General features: G+C 58.6%; 3 protein-coding genes across 9 annotated transcripts in view; 1 reads left to right on the forward strand and 2 right to left on the reverse strand.

The window, feature by feature from the left end:
- ZMYM3 (zinc finger MYM-type containing 3) overlaps positions 1-12,808 on the forward strand; it is a 33,437-nt gene extending 20,629 nt beyond the window's left edge. For 4 of the 5 annotated variants that reach the window (XM_052813419.1, XM_052813422.1, XM_052813421.1 and 1 more), the window contains exons 12-25: positions 396-568; positions 992-1,157; positions 4,921-4,979; positions 5,386-5,554; positions 6,156-6,271; positions 6,427-6,601; positions 7,159-7,305; positions 8,130-8,233; positions 8,633-8,801; positions 8,923-9,074; positions 9,539-9,653; positions 10,566-10,820; positions 10,908-11,025; positions 11,439-12,808. In XM_052813419.1, coding sequence (XP_052669379.1) covers positions 396-568; positions 992-1,157; positions 4,921-4,979; positions 5,386-5,554; positions 6,156-6,271; positions 6,427-6,601; positions 7,159-7,305; positions 8,130-8,233; positions 8,633-8,801; positions 8,923-9,074; positions 9,539-9,653; positions 10,566-10,820; positions 10,908-11,025; positions 11,439-11,637 — 2,117 coding nt within the window. In that variant the 3' untranslated portion in view covers positions 11,638-12,808. The remainder of the gene's footprint in view (positions 1-395; positions 569-991; positions 1,158-4,920; positions 4,980-5,385; positions 5,555-6,155; positions 6,272-6,426; positions 6,602-7,158; positions 7,306-8,129; positions 8,234-8,632; positions 8,802-8,922; positions 9,075-9,538; positions 9,654-10,565; positions 10,821-10,907; positions 11,026-11,438) is intronic. The other variant, XM_052813424.1, reaches the window with a different exon arrangement.
- Positions 12,809-12,916: 108 nt separating this feature from the next.
- Positions 12,917-15,010, reverse strand: LOC128153740 (gap junction alpha-3 protein-like). Its single transcript, XM_052813425.1, has one exon. The coding sequence runs from the start codon at positions 14,376-14,378 to the stop codon at positions 13,404-13,406; it is 975 nt and encodes a 324-aa protein (XP_052669385.1). The 5' UTR covers positions 14,379-15,010; the 3' UTR covers positions 12,917-13,403.
- A 101-nt stretch (positions 15,011-15,111) lies between these two features.
- On the reverse strand, positions 15,112-18,199 carry GJB1 (gap junction protein beta 1). 3 transcript variants are annotated; one of them, XM_052813426.1, is made up of 3 exons: positions 18,102-18,150; positions 16,793-16,908; positions 15,112-16,086 (listed from the first exon to the last, which is right to left on the reverse strand). In XM_052813426.1, the coding sequence occupies exon 3, from the start codon at positions 16,072-16,074 to the stop codon at positions 15,235-15,237; it is 840 nt and encodes a 279-aa protein (XP_052669386.1). In that variant the 5' UTR covers positions 16,075-16,086; positions 16,793-16,908; positions 18,102-18,150; the 3' UTR covers positions 15,112-15,234. The 3 variants fall into 3 exon arrangements, with proteins under 3 accessions (XP_052669386.1, XP_052669387.1, XP_052669388.1); XM_052813427.1 differs by lacking the exon at positions 16,793-16,908 and having other exon boundaries at positions 18,102-18,199; XM_052813428.1 differs by lacking the exon at positions 16,793-16,908 and having other exon boundaries at positions 18,091-18,165.
- Between the last annotated feature and the right edge of the window lie 1,025 nt (positions 18,200-19,224).

Genomic DNA, 19,224 nt, shown 5'->3' on the forward strand with positions numbered 1-19,224 from the left:
ATCTTTACCGTTCATTGTGTCCTTGGGGAGGGCTTTCTCACAGCTTTTCTCTCTCTGGGGGCTGGGGAGACAGCAGGTGGCAGCTCCGCTCCTCCTGTCATCATGCACTTCTACGCTCTTGCGTCTGGGCTGGCCTGACCTGGCCTTGCCCTGCCTGCTGGGTTCCTGCACACAGGAGGTTGGAGTCAGACTCTTCCTAGAAGCATGGAGGTGAGAGATGGCAAGTCCCCATGAGGTCCCATCTTATCCCAGCCCCAGGGGCCAGTGCTGGATTGTTCCCTACAGTGTGTTGCGTGTGCTCTGTTGTCTCCGCAGACCTGGATTCTGGTCATGTTTGGGTCAGGGAGGCCCCCAGTTCATCCTGGGAAGGTTTCACTCCTATTGTTTCTCCGCAGGGTGTGTGCTTCTTTACAAACAGGATTTCACCAAGAACCTGGGCCTGTGCTGCATCACCTGCACCTACTGTTCTCAGACCTGCCAGCGGGCGGTCACCGAGCAGCTGGAGGGCAGCACCTGGGACTTCTGTAGTGAAGACTGCAAAAGCAAATACTTGCTCTGGTACTTCAAGGTCAGTATTGGCACTGGCAGCTTGTGCTAAGTGCTGTGGTGGGCACGGCATCCAGATAAGTGGGCATTGCACTGAGGAAGTTCGCACTGCTGGAGTCTGGCTGGCACTGCTGCGGAGAACCTGGCACTGCTGGAGTCCTGCCTGGCAATGACGGGACACTGCTACGGGGAAGCTCACGTAGCTGGAGTCCCCAGCTGATTCTGCCAGAGCACTGCACTGAGGAAGCTCACAGTGCTGGATCCGCGGCTAGTGCTGCTGTGAGAAGTTCGCACCGCTGGAGTCCCCGGCTGGCACTGGCAGGGCACTGCTGTGGGGAAGCTCACAGCACCTTGCTATGTGCACCTTTCACTGGAGAGTTGTGTTGCACTCAGAGGGGGTGTGGTTAGTTACTCGTTGTTTCTCTCCTGCTGATGCGGGCTTTAGGCAGCTCGGTGCCATGCCTGCAAGCGTCAGGGGAAGCTGCTGGAAACCATCCACTGGCGGGGGCAAATCAAACACTTCTGCAACCAGCAGTGTCTGCTGCGATTTTACAATCAACAGAACCAGCCCAACCTGGACACGCAGAAGGGGCCCGAGAGCCTGCTGAACAGTGAGTAGGAGGGAGGGAGGGGACCTGCATAGCTCAGTCCGAGAGACACAGGGAAGACTGAACAGCGAGGGGTGGAAGCTTCCTGCCCGGGACTGGATGAGACGCTAGGGAACAATCCTGCACTGGCCCTTGGGGGGGGAAAGGACGGAGTGGGACCTAATGGGGCTTCTCCATCTCTAACGTCTATGGTTCTATGACACACAGGGCCCAGACGGGAGGAGCCGGTGCCAGCGTGCTGCCTGTAGCTCACACTCTTAGCGAGGATACTCAGGGATTTAACATCCTCATGTTGCCAACGGAGAGCTCGATTTACAGGGTTAGGGGACAGCGTGGTTTGGCATGATAATCCACCTGCAGCCCCGCACCACCTCCGAGCTGTGACCTTCTCAGATCTCATAAGCTAATCAGGATTGGGCCAGGTCAGTGCTTGGATGGGAAACATTCAAGGAAAATGCAGGGTGCTGCAGGAAGTGGTGCTGGTGATGCTGTAGGTGGGCTCTCCTCAGCCAGAGCTGAACCTAGAATGATCTTGAGGGAGTACTGAGCTGCTTGAGGCACTCTGTCTTGCAATGTTAGATTGGAGTCCTACCACTTACCCAAAGATCGCTGCAGCTTTGGGGAGTTGCCAACCCCATGTCCCGGATAACCCCATTCTGCATCCGTGGAGTTCCAGCTGGAGAGGAGATTTTCACTACCTGTTGCCCCATTTCCATTAATTTGAGACAGTTGCTTATGGAAGATTGCAAAGTGCTTTGGGGTCCCTCAGGATGGAAGGTGCTCCTAGTGACAGTGACAAGACATCGCTTGGCCCTCGGACACTCATGTAGTCTCATTCTGCTTGGTCTTTCATAGGCCATGATCTTCTAGGTAATCTGTGTGATCTAGTTTAAAATGCCTGCAGCTTATGGTGGGGACTTGCTTCAGTGCATCAAGCTTTGACAGATACCTGCATCACAGGCTCAGGCTTTGCTGTCCTCCCTGGGATTCCATGAGGTATAAAACCCTGACTAGGGTGCACCAAGGAGGGTAAATGAAGACAAGGACCTTCCTGTGAGAGACCTCGTCCTCCATCTCCAGACTCTTCCTGGTTCCTCTCCTGACAGCAGTGGGCTGATTGCAAGACTGGGGAAGCCCTGGATGTCAGTGCTGCTTAGACAGCAAAGCAGAGCTGCTCTGCCAGAAGCAGCAGATTCCCCCAGCCAGGGGAGTCCAACCTGCCCTCCAAGAGCCACGCTCCATAAATGGCTGTGTGAGGTGACGACTCAAGTAGCAGCACACTGGAGTGATGTGGGTAAGGAACTGTTGGTTTCTGCTGGCATGGGAGTGCCCAGGGGGAGTCTGCTTGATGGGGCACGGACTGTCCTGCTGCCCAGGGGAGGAAGAGGTGTTAAACTTGCTGGTTCCTGTAGCTCACCAAGTGATTCCGCAGCCCTAGCCATGCTGTTCCAATTGTCCTCTGCTTTCAAGGCATCTTGCATGTGAGATACCAGTAACACTGCTTTTGGGATGCACGCACAGTGAGCAAGCTCTGCCTGCAGAGGGAAGCATATTTCACACCATTTGGCCATTGTCTCCTTGGAGCCACGGACCACAAGTCTGAGAAGTACCTTCTCCACCACTACCGACCACGAGAGTCTGAGATCCTCCTTCACCACATCTCTGGAGACCCCCAAGAACTTTGCTGTCTGGCACGTGGGGCATCACCCTTCACCATGCCACAGCTGCCTTTCCATGTGCCCTGTGAGGCAGAGGACTCTGAGGGCAGCCAAGGAAAAGCCTGTCAGCAAGGGTGAACGCTCAGCTGAGCTCAAACTCCAGGCTACCGCAGCAGCTGTCATGCTTGGTGAATGCCGTTGGTGGCACTGGGCCCTCTGTGTATTCTGGCACACCCATCCCCTGCCAGTTGTGGGACAGCTGTGGACATCCTTGTCCAGGGACTGTGGCATACTGCTCAGCTTGCGAAGGAAGGGTGCTGGAGCCAGGGCCTGCTGTGTGCTTACACAGAGCTTTCCAGCCCAGCGTGTTGTGCAGGGGATTTCAGGAGGAGCAGCTTGTCAGTGCGTGGTGAGGAGCAGCTTCTGCCTGGTCCAGCCAGGGTCTCCTGTGGACCTGGCAGCTGTGTTGCCAGCTCACAAGGCATTTCAGACCTATCTTGGGCAGAGCAGCTGACTACCTGCTTCTTCTCTTGCAGCCAGTGGTTGCCTAAAACCATTCATTCCTGTGACCTAGTGGCTGCTGCCAACCTGGTGATGCCGAGAGTGCTTGCTCACGATAAAAGCGGCCATTTCTTTGCTGGCAACAGTCTGTGTAACGAGGGATTGAGGAGCTTCTGCCACAGAACTGTGCCCAAAGACTTTCAAGGGGAACTGGCTCTGCACAGGGCCATCCAGCTGGAGAGGATAGAGGGCCAGAAGTCACAGTTCGTACAGGCAGTGCCTTGACAGCTCCTTGCTGGTGTTGGGGTGAGAGTAAAGAATAAGCTGCAGCTTTCCTGGAAGCTTGGATCTGTAGCACATGGAGCTTTGTGGCAGGAGGATCTTGTTTCCCTTAGTCCTAAATCATTGGCCTGTGGGGCAATCAACTTTGCTTTTGATTCTGCTGCAGCAGAAACTCTGTTCATACTCCATAGCTTGTCTTTTCTCCTTCAAGCCATTGATGTCTCCCACCTAGACCTGCTGCCCATCCACTTTGGGTGGTCAGGGGGAGTTCTTGGACCCATTGAGACCGTTGCAGATCCTATGGCTGAATGCTCAGCTGCAGGCTAGGGAATTTCCTCCAAGTGGAACTTACCTGTCCCCCTGTGGTGGTCAGCAAGTGGACCCTGCTGGGCCTCCAGTTGCTCAAGAGCTGTCCTGCATTTCCTCAGGACAGAGGAAATCTGCATAGTGTGAATGCCCATGTGTTGGACCTTTGGGAGTCTGGGTCTTTCCTGGAGAGCCTATCTGTATGCAGGAGATGCAAACAGACCCGCCACTCCCCTGGGGTGCTGAGACTTGCTGCTTTCCTTGCAGGAGTCGTCTCCATGCATGGCCCACGGTTAGTCAGTGCTGTAGAAGGCAGTTCTTTTTCCCAGCCACATGGGTAACCAGGGCTCACAGGAGATTTGGATGAAGGTATTGTTTTAGGTCATCAGCCTTTGAGATGGGTGCAGGTTCTCTGCAGAGCAAATGAGCAGGAGTTATCATCCAAGCCAGGATGATATTGTCACCACCTGAGACTAGTGTCTGCCACATGTGCCTCTTGCCTGCAGGTGATCCCCTCTTTCCTTAGGGGAATGGACTGCATCCCTAGGGCTGGGGCAAAGCTGTCTCTCTGCTTTCTGGGATCTCTCGTAATGCTACTACTAGCTCTGTCACCTTCTTCCTAGGGATCTCGAAGCACTTTGCCAAGATACTTGTAGCAGGGAGATGGAGGCACAGGGATGGGCCATGGCTCGGTACAGCAAGCCAATAAGCAGAGCTGGGAATAGAGCCCTGGATTCCTCTCTCTACAAGGGGCTGGGATTTCTCCTGACCTGCTGTGATGGGGATGGGGTGGACTGCAAGGGAGCACAAAATGACATGGGAATGACTTGATTTTGGAGTTGTAGTGTCTTCTGAGCTGCTAGGGCTAGAGATTGTGGAAACATTAACTGTTCCTGGAGTGGCCAGGAGCAGTTTCTGGGGAGCCTGTCCCTGCCTTCTGGCTGCTGCCACCTCCCGTCCCAGCACTGGGACCTGTTGGCCCAGGAGCTCTTGAACTTAGTCATTGCTTTCTCTTACAGGTCAGACTTCAGAACCAAAACCACCTGCCCCTTCCCCAAAGAAGGCAGAGACTAACATGGTAAGGCCTGTTGGAGGTAGGAGATTGCAAGATAGCACAAGGGGGCTGTCCCCAAAGAGAGGACAGATCTGCCATTGTTCAGGGAGATTCTGTTCTTCTACAACCAATGCATTTTAAGATGTCTGGGTAGTGGGAGCTGATAAGAGCTGCTGGGGAGGGCAGCATCAGCGTATCTCCTGCAAGAGGGAAGAATAACCATTCCCCGGGAATCAGTGGGCTCCAGAATAGCCTGCCAGTGTGGCACTGGCTCCTCTTTGCATGGTGCTCGTGTGTGTGTGTGTCTGTGTGTTGGGGACTGCCAGGCTCCATGAGGTGCTTTGGGAGTCTCTCCAGCAGTACCCGTGGTTGGGAAGAGGTGGTGCTGCCTTAGGTGGACACCAACCTCTCACTTTCTGTGTTTCCTCAGCTGTCGGCAAAGACATCCTCAGCGCAGATGTCTCCAGCCGCACCTCCTCTCCCACCCCCTCCAGTTCCAGCCACCCCTCGGAAAAACAAAGCTGCTATGTGTAAACCACTGATGCAGAACCGGGGCGTTTCCTGCAAGATAGAAATGAAGTCCAAAGGCTGTCAGACAGGTAGGAAAACAAGACATAACTGCAGGATTACAGGGGCATTTTGGAAAGGCAAGTGGCACGTCCCTGATTCAGACTAAATGTGAATCCAGCTTGAAATGCTGTACAGAGCAGCTGGGTGTTTGGCACTGTGCTGAGGAGTCTCAGGGCAGTGCAGAGCACACATGGCAGGGCTGGAGGTAGGGAGCCCATTTCCATCAGCAGCAAAAGGAGAGATGCAGAGAGCACTGCAGCATGATCCCACCTCTTGTGGGACAACTCCTGTTCCTCTGGAGATCATCAGCTTGTCTGAGGGGCCATCTGCTGAGCAGGTTCCACTGTGTAGCTCCTGTCGGGCATGTGTGTATGGTCTGCAGCATATGCAAGGCAACTAGACCTCTCAGCAACACCATGTAAGAGCAGGGCTTGCACCTCTGGCTGAGGCAAGCCTCTCTTGTTGCAGGGCTGTTTGGCTTGCTGTTGTTCCAGCTCTGCCCATGAGCCACAGAAGCTGGTGGCTGGAAGGGCCATGATGCTGGATGGCTGGGGGCATGACAGCGTGCAGCGGGGCTGGGTGGAAGACCTGCTGGGAGCAAGCTCACTGACATACTTTTGCTCTTGTCAGAGGCTGACTGGAAGCCCCAGGTGATTGTGTTGCCAATCCCCGTCCCAATCTTCGTGCCTGTGCCTATGCATATGTACTGCCAGAAAGTACCTGTGCCTTTCTCCATGCCTGTCCCGGTAAGCAACACACTCCACTCACTCGTGTTCTCTTACTGGCTCAATCCTGCCTTGCTGCAGCCTCCCTGCTTCTCTGTTCGTCCTCTTCTCCTGCCCCTGCTTTTACGTCAGTCAGCTGAGTGTTGGTTTTCTGCGTGGTGTGCTGCTGTCAACAGGTGCCTGTGCCAATGTTCCTGCCCACCACGCTGGAGAGCACAGATAAGATTGTGGAGACCATTGAGGAGCTGAAGGTGAAGATCCCCTCCAATCCCCTGGAGGCTGACATCCTGGCCATGGCCGAGATGATTGCAGAGGCTGAGGAACTGGACAAGGCCTCCTCAGACCTGTGTGGTAGGTTCTGCCATGGCTTGGTCTCGCCCAACAGCTGGGATCACGTGGGGTTTGCCAGCTCTTGGAGCTAGAGCATCTGCCTGGATCGCAGCTCTCCCAAAGCCTTTGAAGAGGGAGCAGGGAAGAGGAAGTCCTCAACTTCTGCTGAGGAGGTATCAGGAGGGAAGAGTTGCAGCAGGGAGTAGTGTCTGCCACTGTCCCTTTTGGAGGTGCAAGTTTAGCGGCATGTGTGCAGCACTGTTAGTTTATTCAGGTGGCTGTTCAGGCTCTTACCTAAAGCAGCTTCCCATCCAGAAGACTAGCAGTCCAGACCCCACAGGTCTTTTTACTTGGGGGCTGCATTTCTCAAGCCCCAGTGACTAGGGCTGTGGCTGGGGAGAGGACAAACATCTAATGTCTTGCTGTCCAGGGAAATCTGGGCAGCGCAGATATCATGGGGCTGCTCTGAACACAGGACTGTGCTGCAGGGAGCCTGACTTCATTTTCCAGCTGTCACAAGGAAAACAGACAAAAGACTTTCTTGAAAGTTGGGTTTACGATCTGCTTTTGCATTGCAGACCTGGTGAGTAACCAGAGTGCAGAGGGTCTCCTGGAGGACTGTGATCTGTTTGGACCGGCACGGGATGATGTGTTGGCTATGGCTGTCAAGATGGCAAATGTCCTCGATGAGCCGGGCCAGGATCTGGAGGCTGACTTCCCTAAGAGTAAGAGCTGGGTGAAGCAGGCATGCAGGGCTGTTCATGCTGCAGCAGGGTCCTCCCCGCTGCCCTCGGCTGACCGCTGCCAGCAGCATTAAGAGCTGTGTGAACTTACCTCCCCATGCCCTCTGACTGACCAGGCTTGAGGCCAGGAACTGAGAGTCTTGCAGCAGGGGTGAGGAGACCACCACTTTTGAAGGAGTGTGTGTTTGTCTAGAGTAAAACTGACCTGTTGCGAACATGGGTCTGCAGAGAAGGGGGAATGAGAAGCTGATTTTAACAGCACAAAAAGCAGGGCAGCGGCGCTCTTGTGCTTATGGATGATGATTTCAGAGGATCCAGCAAGGTGAGAGACCTGGACAGGGCATGACAGGGAGACAGCAGGGAGACCTGGACAGGGAGAAAGCAGTATTGCTATGTGTCCATTAGCAGGCAGAAGGTGGAAGAAGAGGCAGGGACTTGCAGGCACACAGCAGTGGTGAGGCAGGATGCTAGCAGCAAAGGACAGAGAACTGGGGTGCCTGTGCCAGGCTGTCCCCAGTGCTGGCCTGGCACAAGGGGATGAGGAATGTTCCTCAGGTTTGAAAAACAAACAAAAAACTGTCAGAGGGGAGAATGTGAGGCTCTGGTTAGTTGAGAGAGCTTAGCATCATCTGCCAGAGCTGTATTTCCTTTGTTGGGCTGTGGCTAAAAGTTCATGCCAGGCAGAGGTAGAGGGTGTGAAGTGTTGGGCTGTGTGTTCCCTCTTCACCTTGCTGTAAGAACCAGACCAGCACAGGGGACAGGATGGAAAGTCTCAGCTGAGCCCTTCTGCCTGTGTTTTCTTTCAGACCCTCTAGACATCAACCCCAGTGTGGACTTCCTCTTTGACTGTGGGCTAGTGGGACCAGATGATGTGTCCACAGAACAAGATCTGCCTCGTGCTGTCCGAAAGGTGAGCTCTGTGTGGGTAATGCCTGCTTAAGGCTCTTTGGATTTGGAGTGAGAACTGCCATCTGGGACATATGAGGTGAAGGCTTTGGTGTGCTGGGGAGGTTGTGCCCTCTCCCTTCAGGGCATGCCTGGCCTGTGGGCCACTCCTTGAATGAAAATACTTGCCTGTCACTTTGGAGGAGCTTTGAATGCCACAGGTCATGTGAGAGCTGGCCTCTTTCCTGCCTGTGGTCCTCATAACTAATGGGCCTTGTTGGCTTGGCTGTCAGCAGAAGGATACCTACTGGCATGGGCACAGGCACACTGGGAGGGAGCTGGCAGTCAGCAGGTCTGAGGGGTGGCCAGGGCTCTTGCATCTGTCCCAGGTAGGTGCCCAGTCTCACAGTACACCTCTCTGCAGGGGCAGAAGCGTCTGGTGCTCTCTGAAAGCTGTTCCCGGGACTCAATGAGCAGCCAGCCCAGCTGCACAGTGCTGAACTACTCATACGGTGTGAATGCCTGGAAGTCCTGGGTGCAAGCCAAGTATGCAGGGGGAGAGACCAGCAAGGGAGAGGAGCTACGCTTTGGCCGTAAGAGCCCTGTCTGGATGGGGTGGAGTGGCAGAAACCTCCCAGAAGCTGGGTCCCAGGGTGCTGAGGTGCTCCTGGCCTTGCAGGCTATTGTCTGAGGCTGCTGTGCTTGTTTCCATAGCCAAGCCCATGAGGATCAAGGAAGACATCTTGGCCTGCACAGCAGCTGAGCTCAACTACGGCCTGGCCCAGTTTGTCAAGGAGATAACACGGCCCAATGGGGAGCGCTACGAACCAGACAGCATCTATTACCTATGCCTTGGCATCCAGCAGGTGAGGGAGGGCTGGCTGCCCTCAAGTCCTCCACAGCCAGACCTGGGGGTCAGATCTGGTGAGGGGAGCTTGTGCCCTTTACTCTGCCTTCTGGGGACCCAGAGAGGCTCACTGGACTGTCCTTCAGTGCCTCACCCCAGGATAGCAGCCTACCTGGTTCGGTCTTCGTTCCAAGCCCAGTGGGTAGGGTGGCAGCTATTCCCCAGCCTTGCACCCTTCTTGCACATCCTTGAGGAGGGCTGGGACATCTCCCCAGACTCAGTCCCTTCTTCAGCACCAAGTCTGCTTTGTCATGCTCTGGGGTTTTCCTCACAGCTCTCAGAAGTGGCTGGTTTTAGGATTCTGCCCTGCAGCTCTGGTTGTACAAGGAGGGGCGCTCTGCATGTGTGCCCTGGGTCTCTGGGGAGGGTTTGCATTCCAGGTGCTGCCATGTCTCTCTTGACTGTGTGTTCTGTCCTTTCTAGTACCTGCTCGAGAACAATCGTATGGTGAATATATTTACAGACCTTTACTACCTGACCTTCGTGCAGGAGCTGAACAAGTCCCTGAGCGGCTGGCAACCCACAATCTTACCAAATAGTATGTGTTTCCAGAGTACCTTCAGTCACCACACACACCCAGTTTGTGCGTCTAGCCTTGGATCCTCCAGTCTGATTGTGCTCCCCCAGCCTCAACCCTCTTCCTTGCCATAGGCAGCACAGTCCCGCTGTGTCCAGGGGTCGTACTGACCCATACCGACAGTGGAGCCAGCCTGGTTTACGCCTCAGCAGCTTCTCTTGCCCAGAGTCAGGGTAGCTGGGAGCAGAGCACAGCTGCTTTGTGTCCTGGGACAGTTTGAATCTTTACAACACTTCACAGTGATGTCTCCACCCTTTGGCAAAGAGGATACCAAGCCAGGAGGCACACTGGCTCATGCCTTTGTGTTCCCAGCACATGGGCAAGCCCTGCACACTGTGCTAAGTGTTGGCCAAGGTTGCTGTGCTGCTGCGTTGTGAGGGGACTAACTCAGAGCTCTGCAGAGGCTTTTCGTGATGGCTGTGATCTGGGCTGTCTTCCCTTCTGTGTTTTGTCAGTGGTTAGTTCACAGATCCAGCCTCACCTCTGCATACTGGCTGTCCCAGTCAGAGGCATTTGGCTGCAGACCTGTGTGTCTAGGCAGGAGCTGGGCATGTCTGTCTTGCCTGCTGCTTTTCCTTCATCTCACACTGAGTTTGGTGGAGCACTGACCTAGAGTTCACTTTGTGGCCATCTATAGGGATGAGCGGTTAGGATTGGTTTGGGTTCTGGCCTGTGGTTTGGCTGCACTCTGGGGTGGCTTGTGGCTGGGCAGAGCCAGCATCTAGCTCTGCTGATGGCTCTGGAGAAGTAACCTCATAGAAAAGGGGATGTTGTGAAGCATCAGTCTTTTGCAGTGAGGTTGCCTGGGCAGGGTGAAGGGATTGCCACAAGGCCACTGTTGATGTGACCTGGTTCTTCCTCTGTGTGTTGCAGACACAGTTTTCTCGCGTGTCGAGGAGGAGCACCTCTGGGAGTGCAAGCAGCTGGGCGTTTACTCTCCCTTCGTGCTCCTCAACACCCTCATGTTCTTCAACACCAAGTTCTTTGGGCTGCAGACAGCGGATGAGCACATGCAGCTCTCCTTCACCAACGTGGTGCGCCAGTCCCGCAAGTGCACCACGGCCCGTGGCATGACAAAGGTGGTGAGCATCCGCTACTATGCTCCTGCCAAGCAGAAGAAAAGCCGAGGTAGGGTCTGATGGAGCATCTCTCTGTCCCTCCCCCTGCATCCCCCATCGGGTCCCAGCCGTGATCCTGCTCTCTCCCCCTCTGCAGATGGTGGCTCTGGAAAGCGGAAGCGTGAGGAGGAGGTACCGATGCTGGAGCAGCGGGAGAACAGGATGAACCCACTCCGATGCCCAGTCAAGTTCTATGAGTTTTATCTCTCCAAATGGTGAGGCTTTCTTTGGAGAAGGGGCATGTGCCATTTTGGGGCCACCTCTTGGTTTTGGTGGGACCCTGTGGAGTGGCTGCTGCTCTCCAAACATTTGTACTTGAATGTAAAGCCTTGCCCAGGGTCTGTGCTGTTTGTATAGACCATAGTTGAGAGAATACTTCTCTGTGGCCCCTTCCACTACTTGGCTCTCTCCAGACAGGCAGGAGCATGCAGTATGAGTCGTGGTGCTTGGCTGATTAGGGGCTTTGGTCTTGAGTGAGGAGCTGCAGACTCACTTTGTGTCCTTGTCCTGCTGAAGGATGAGAGACTGTGACAAGCCTTGAGCCCCCCTTGATAACCATGAGTGCAGGCCAGGCTTTCTGAGCCCCTGGAGCTGATATCCCAGAGTTCACCTTCCTCTCTCTTTACAGTCCCGAGAGTCTGCGGAACCGCAACGATGTATTCTACCTGCAGCCTGAACGGTCGTGCATCGCCGAGTCCCCACTCTGGTACTCGGTCATCCCCATGGACCGGAGCATGCTGGAGAGCATGCTGAACCGCATCCTGGCCGTGAGGGAGATCTACGAAGAGCACAGTCGGCTTAGTAGCCTGGAGGACGACATGGACTAAGAGCGAGGTGCTGCCGGGCTGGCTGTGCTCCAGCCCAGGACACCTCATCTCCCTGCCTCCTGCTCAGGGCTGGGGCCGTGCAGCATGGGAGGGGATAGTGCTGTGGCAGCACTGTCTATCGTTACCGGACTTGGACATCGCATCCTGCTCATTACGGGCCTCTCCTACGTACGTGGCCCCCGCGCTCAGCCCTGCCTCCTGTCCTGGCTGCTGGGTGAGCCGTCTTCCCTGGGGCCAGTCCCCACAGCACAGGGGTGGCAGAGCCCCCAAGGCAGCTCCCCTTGCCCAGCCCTGTCCCCGGCTATTCCCAACCCTGACTCTACCCCCCCTCTCCCCCTACCCCAGTGCAGGAACCGCACCATTCGGCAGAGTGCTGTCTGGGACCAGCAGCCCCGAGGCTTTTAATTCCCCCTTCCTTTAGCATCCCCTCACAAGGCTGTGGGTAGCACGGCAGGAACGGTAGCTCTGCTGCTGCAGCAGCATGGTGTTTTCAAGCCAGTGGGGAAGGACCATCAGCAGCCGGAGAGCTGTTGGGTCAGGGGGAGGGCTTGTTCGCAGGGGTGGGAGAGGTTTGGGCTGGCTTTGGGGACCAGAGGAAGCTGGTGCTGGAATGTGAGGGCAGAGACCCAGCCTTGCCACAGGTATGCCTCCCTTGAACGCAGCCGAGCCGCCTCCCTCAATTTTGTGAATGTTTTCTGAGTCTGTGGAAAACTGATGGAGACAGCTCTGTGCCAGTGCTGCCCCTCTGTCCCCACTGTCCTGCATCCTAGCGTAATGCCCCTCCTCAGTGCAAGGTGCCATCAGTGGGTCCCTCCGCTCTGGCCGGGGGCTTGGGCAGCTGCTGGCAGAAGTGAGGACGTCTGCCTGGCCTCCCCCTCCCTCCCAAAGCAGTGGGGTGCTGGCGCCCTGCCCAGGGCGAGCCTGGCTCTGGGTGCACCGCTCCCTGCTGCCTCCTGCCCCTCCTTGTGTTCTGGTCAGTTTTCTTGAGCTGTACATGGGTCTCCTGTTGAGCCTGTATATATTGTTCTGGGCCCTGGCCCGGGGCCATCTGTTCTCTGTGTCCACGTGGAGAGTGAGCCACTCACCAGTCTTGTTGTAGTGATGCCAGGGCGGTAGGACTAACCCTGTGTCTCTGGAAACCATTCATTTCAAATAAAGATGCAGAAGACTTTTGGCAGCCCCTGCTTTTCTCCCGCAGGCAGGGTGGGCACTGCAGGAGAGCAGGGCCAGCATCCCACTGCTGCCGTGCACCTCGCTCCTGTCCATCCCTGCCTGCTTGTGCTTCCTACCGTGTCTGGCCCCTGGTGTGCTGCCAGCTCTGGCATGCTATGATGGTCCCTGACCCCGTGCCTGCTGGTGCTAGCCTGGCATGCCCTGCCTGTCCCTGCCCTGCTTCTCCTTTCCTGTCCCTTGCCGATAGGGCTGCCGCCCAACCCAACCCAGCAGTGACCCTGCCCTAGCCAGGTGGGACAGACCAGTTGGAGAGCAATGCCGCGGTGCCCATGGGCAGAGCAGGAGTCGAGTGAGGTGCAATGGGTGTTTATTTGCTCCCCCAGGGCTGACAGGACCCTGCCCCAGCCCAGCCCTACTCTCAGCCCCACTACTCCCAGGAGCGCGGGGAGCGGCCAAGCCATGTCCCTGGGGCCACGCCCATCTCTTTTGCTGGCCACGGAGTCCATGCCACAAGCCTGGCAGGGCCCGGAGACAGAACCACAACTGTGGCCGCCCATGCATCATCCATCCCTGAGCATCCCAGCAGGCCATGTTCACACTGCCAGGTCTGCAGCTCGCACCTTCCCGTGAGACCCACTGGCCCCCCCCAGCCATGTACCCGCCTTCCCCAGGGGTGCCAGGCCATGAGGCGCTCTGCCAGCAGCCACGGGGCTGCCACTGCTGGGCAGGGTGACGTGGGTCCTGTGGGTCCCCACAGGGCCACCGGGACTGGGCAGGATGCGGGACTTGGGGCCTGGCCCCTGCCAGCACTTGGTGAGACCCAGGTGATAGATCTCCACCAGGTTGAGCAGCAGGGACACACAGGCCACCCCTAGCATGAAGAGGATGAAGATGGTCTTCTCAGTGGGCCGGGAGATGTAGCAGTTCACGGTGTTGGGGCAGGGCCAGCGGCTGCAGGTGTAGAGGGGCTTCAGCTGGAACCCATACAAGGCGTACTGGCCCACAATGAAGCCCACTTCCAAAAGAGCCTTGAAGACGACATTGCAGACGTACGTCCTCAGGATGGCCCCACGCATGCAGACCTGTCCCCGCGTGTCCCCCACAGGGAGCTGGGGCTGCCTGGGGCGCTGCCGCCTGGCCCCACTGCCAGCCCGTGCTGCTGCTTGCTGCTGTGCCTTCTCCTCCAGATGCACCAGGTGCAGGATGTGGCCCAGGTACACAAGGCTGGGGGTAGAGACAAAGATGATCTGCAGGACCCAGAAGCGGAGGTGGGAGATGGGGAAGGTGCTGTCGTAGCAGGCGTTCTGGCAGCCAGGCTGCTGCGTGTCGCAGGAGAAGCCAGACAACTCATCACCCCAGACCCGCTCAGCAGCCGCCCCCAGCACAAGGATGCGGAAGACGAAGAGGACAGTGAGCCAGACCTTCCCCACCACGGTGGAGTGCTCCTGGGCGCTCTCCAGCAGCCGCCCCAGCAGGCTCCAGTCCCCCATGGCACGCGTCACGGTGCCCTGCAAGACAGCCACCCTCCAGACACGACCACCCCACAACCTGCCGAACCACCACCCCATCCCCCGGCCCAGCGGGTGTGCAGGGACCCAACCTGGGGCTGTCCCTGGAGTGTCCCCACCCTGCGTCCCATGGGACCCCCTAACCTGTCGCAGGGAAGGCACCGGGAACAAAGACCTCTGGTAGAAAGCAGCCTTGGCATGCTGGGAGCACCGTGGGGGACAGCGCAGTGGCAATCCGGCATGGGGACCCCTCACCGTTGGCGGGCGCGTAGGGCAGAGCCCAGTGTTCCTGCGCTGTCGGTTCCCCTCAGCAGGGTGATGCAGGATGCTGCAGGGCCCCTTCCCGGCTGGTCCCCTGCTCCTCAGCCGGGTGTGGACAGGCCTGCCCGGCTCTGTCTGTCCATCCACCTGACAGCGGGCGAGGGGTTATTGGGGCATGAGGCAGCTGCATGCCCCATTGGCTTTCACTGTGACTGGCAGATGAAACAGCCACTGGGGAAACTTTTTCCCTCTATTTTTGGTCTGGGCACTTTTCTAAATATATGCGGGGCTGCAGGGGCTGGTGCTGGGGAAGCGTGAGCCCTTGTACACTGCTCAATGCCACCCAGGGGTCACTGCTCCTGCATGCCGGCTGCCAGGGCACCACAGCCGTGGCCCCAGCCCAGCCCGGGCACTACAGCCCCTACAACCCCTGGTGGCACCCACCTGGGCTAGGGTGCAGGGGTGGGCACCCCACACTGGCACCCCAAGCCCCTGGCACATCCCAGCCGGAGCAGAAAGGAGGGAGGCAGTGCCTGAGAACAGAGATTTAATGGCCCAAGATGCCCTCCTGGCTGTCCCATGGGACAGGGACAGCATAGGGCCGTGGGGTGGCTGTGGGGTGGGGGCAAGGGCTGGGGCCCCCATGGCGCTGGCCTTAGCAGGCAGAGCAGCGGTCGCCCTTCTCCTGCAGCCCAGGGTTGCGGCGCAGCATGTCCTTGAGGGAGCCATCCTGCTCTGTCAGCAGCTGGTTGATCTCATTCTGCTTGTACTCAGAGGATAGCTTGTGCCCATAGAAGGAGCCCTTCCCCGACGAGGGGTTGGAGTTGTGCTGGCCTCGGCGGGCACAGGCTCGCACCACCAGGTAGACCAGCTCCGCCATGTTGAGGACTATGCAGATGCTGGAGGTGACCAGCATGAAAACGGTGAAGATGGTCTTCTCAGTGGGCCGGGAGATGAAGCAGTCAACAGTGTTGGGGCAGGGGTAGGCCTCACACTTGACCAGCCGCACCATCTGGTAGCCCGGGTAGAGCATGTAGAAGATGTACATGAACACAGCCTCGAAGAGCAGCCTGAAGACCACGCTGCAGACATACGTCCACCACAGCGAACCCGATATGCGCATCTTGTGCTTCTTCACCTCCTCCATGTGCTTGGGGTCTGCATGCCCCGTCAGCACCAGCAACTTCTTCTCCTGGTGCTGTTGGTAGGCCACGTGCATGGCCACGAGGAGGGCCGGCGTGGTGACAAGGATGAGCTGCAGGGCCCACAGACGGATGTGGGAGATGGGGAAGAAGTGGTCATAGCAGACACTGTTGCAGCCAGGCTGCTGGGTGTTGCAGGTGAAGGCAGATTTCTCGTCCCCCCAGACGCTCTCAGCTGCCACCACCAGCACCATTATCCGGAATATGAAGATGACAGAGAGCCAGATGCGGCCAATGGCAGTGGAGTGGCGGTTCACTCCACTCAGCACCGTGTAGAGGCCGGCCCAGTTCATTGCTCCTCACGTCTGCAGGAGCAAGCAGCGAGAGACAGTGTTAGGAGCAGGACAGTGTTAGGAACAGGAAGGGCCCCTGGCTGAGAGCCACCACATCCCGGCCCTGGTGGCAGCAGCCCCAGGAGGGACCTGGGAGCAACTGGCTGCCGCAGTCCTGGTAGGTGGACAGCAGGATGGACGGATGGCAGGAGAGCAGCATGGCTCCCACTGCTGTCACAGCTCAGGGCAGAGTTTTGGCCAGAGCAGGTAGGAGACCGGTTGGCCCTGCAGTGTCAGCTGCTCCTGCCCTGCCACCCCACACTGGCACAGCGATCCTGACCCACGGCTGCTGCAGAGGAGGGGGTGAAGCTCCCACACCTCTGCAGGGACCCCCTATCTTCACCCAGCGCTGAGCTCTCTGGCTAGGGATGGACCCAAGGAGCTCCATGGCTCCTCTGCACTAGCACCTCCCTGGCCTGGCCCTCATCGCCCCATTCCCTGCAGGAGTGGGGCTGGGGAGCCCCGAGCTAGGGGGAGCCCTGGTACAGCCATGCATTGCCACCCTCCTAGAGCCGTCCCTGCCTGGGGAGCATGGGGTGACCCTGCACCCCAAGCACAGACCCCTGCCCCACTGGCACTGAGCAGTCCCAGGAGCTGCTTCCCACCCCGAGCACGAGGCTTGTGGGCTGGGACCTGCCCTCCAGCTGCCCCTGGTGTGGAGGGTCCCGGCGGCGCGTACCTGCCGGTGAGGAAGGGTCCTCGCGAGCTGTCCCCAGTGGCCCCTCTAAGGTCTCATATCTCTCACAGGAGAGCTCTGCTCCGCCTGCCCTCGTCTCTATCCGCCACTGCCCTGCACTGGAAGTCATATGCTGCTTTATAAACTATTTACATACAATGGGGCCTTTATCGGCCCCTGAACAACACACTTTAGCATTCAGATCCAACGCCCTGACTTCCGCCCACCCCAACCAAACAAAGTGCCTGTGTGCTGCATTCCCGCTGCCTGGCCCTGCACCCACTCCCACTTTGCCCTGCGCCAACCATGGGTGCGCCCCCCCCCCCCCCGCCCCGACCGCCAGCCACGGGGTGCTCGTCACTCTGCCTGGTGGGACCACGCCACGGGCATCGCTGGACTGGACAGCCACCTGGGGTGCCTGGGGGTCCCTTCCCCAGGATGCATGGCAGAGCCCAGCTGTGTGCCAATCCCACACGGATGGCACCAGAGCTGGGGCCTGGCTGCTCCCCAGTGTGGCACTGAGCAGTTTGTGGGGACCTGCGGGGCTGGGTGTGCTGGATACAGCCCCCATGGGTGCCACCATGCCCTTGAGGCTCTGCTGCCAGGGGGTTGGTGCCAGCAGCAACGGCTGCGAGGTCGCTGGAGCTGCCCTGCATGTGCCCCATCCTGTTAGGGACATGGGAAAGAGTCACCAGGGTGATGCTGGCTGTGTGCTAATGGGGGCTGCGTTCAGTGCTGAGAACATGTGCTGCAGGAGCTGTGCTCCTCTCCCAAGACAGGGAGCTACTGACGCTGCCCCACTGCTCAGACACACTGGTAAGTGCAACAGCCCCTGTACCTGTGGACCCCCTGTGCCCATGTCCCTCAGGGCTGGTGTCCCAAGCCACACCATCACGCTGTGCCCCATCCATGTGGGGATGGTGCCACGTCCCTTGGGTTTTGTCCCCAGCCTCAGGTGGGGAGCAGCACATCCTGTAAAACCTACCAGCTGAGAGCCTGCAGGGTGGGGAGGCAACAATGCTATCCCAAACGCCAACTCCACCCCTCAGCCTAGGGTGCCAGCACCTGGAGCTGCACAAATGGTAGTGGGCAAAGACCCTCCAATGAAGCTGCGGGGAGGGCAGCTGGTGCCCAGGCCACACTCTGCTCCTTGACCCACTCCCCCCATGGCGGCCAGCACCCCCAGCTCCCTGCCCTCCCTGGCCCATGGCCGAGCCCTTCTGCAGCCCCCACCCTGGACCCCCCAGTGCCCCCCCTGGCTGGGGGATGTGTGGCCACCCCCACAGTGGTGCTGTGCTCACCAGGCTCTCACCTCAGCAGCGGGACAGGCAAAGCTCTCGGAGAGTGCAGCAGCCTCAGCCTCCAGCACAGCACCCTGGACTTTATACTGCCCTCTGGCACGTCACCCCCATCCCCTCCCAAACAGCCTTGCTCCTTCCAGGACTTGCTCCCTGCCAAGTAAATACCACAGGTGTGTCAAGCCTGTGCTCACACTGCCAAGGCACCCACCAGCACGGCTAAGCATCCCCTGGGGACAGCCCAGGGGCCACCGCTGCACTGAGGCAGGGCCAGCCCCCCAGGATGGTCCCTGTGGGAGCTCTGTGGTCCCCCTGGCCATGCTCCCCTGCTGTGAGCATCCTCCCCACCACATCCCCTGCAAGCTGGGCACATGCACCATGGCAGAGCCTCACTCTCCATCCCGGGGGACAGCTCTGGGCAGTCCCAGCACCCGGAGCACCTTGATCCGCTGCTGCAGGCTGCCAGCTGGGCCCTGGGGAGCCACCGACACCCTGTCTACAAGTGGAGCCGGGAAAGGCAAACAGCCTGTCAACGATTAACCCAGCTAACGGCCCCACTCCAAGGTCCCGCCGCCCAGCACCCCGCATGGCACTGCAGTGTGCTGGGATGTGGCGACCCTGCCCCACATTTTGGGGCCCCAGGGTGGGCTGCAGGACCCCGCACACCATCCCCTGCATGAGGATGGCAGTGGTGCCACTGTCCCCTGCATGAGGATGGCAGGGTGGCACTGTGGGGTGACGGGGGTCTCCCCGCAGTGTGGCGGGGGCGGTGGGCAGAGAGGGGCCGGGGATCGCGGGGGGTGCGGGGCGGGTGAGGCCCACGATAAGAAGCCGCCGGCTGAGTCAGCAGGGCCCGGCGGGGAGCAGCCGCAGCCGCCGGCACCGCCCTGGCCGCGCACCCGGGGTCCGGGACGCGCCGCGGGACCGGGGGGGGGCCCTGCCCGGAGCGGGGTGCGGGGAAGGGGCAGGCGGAGGGCGGGCACTGGGAGGTGTCGGGGGGGGGCAGACTGGTGGGGAGGTATGGGAAAGGGGCTAGTGAGGCCAGGCTGGGGGGATCAGGCTGGGGGGGGGGGGGGGGGCGGAGGGGGGCAGGCTGGTGGGCAGTGGGGGATTTGTGGGCTCGGCTAAGTGGGGGGA

Source organism: Harpia harpyja, chromosome 18 (assembly GCF_026419915.1).
Source record: "Harpia harpyja isolate bHarHar1 chromosome 18, bHarHar1 primary haplotype, whole genome shotgun sequence".
Lineage (NCBI taxonomy): Eukaryota > Metazoa > Chordata > Aves > Accipitriformes > Accipitridae > Harpia > Harpia harpyja.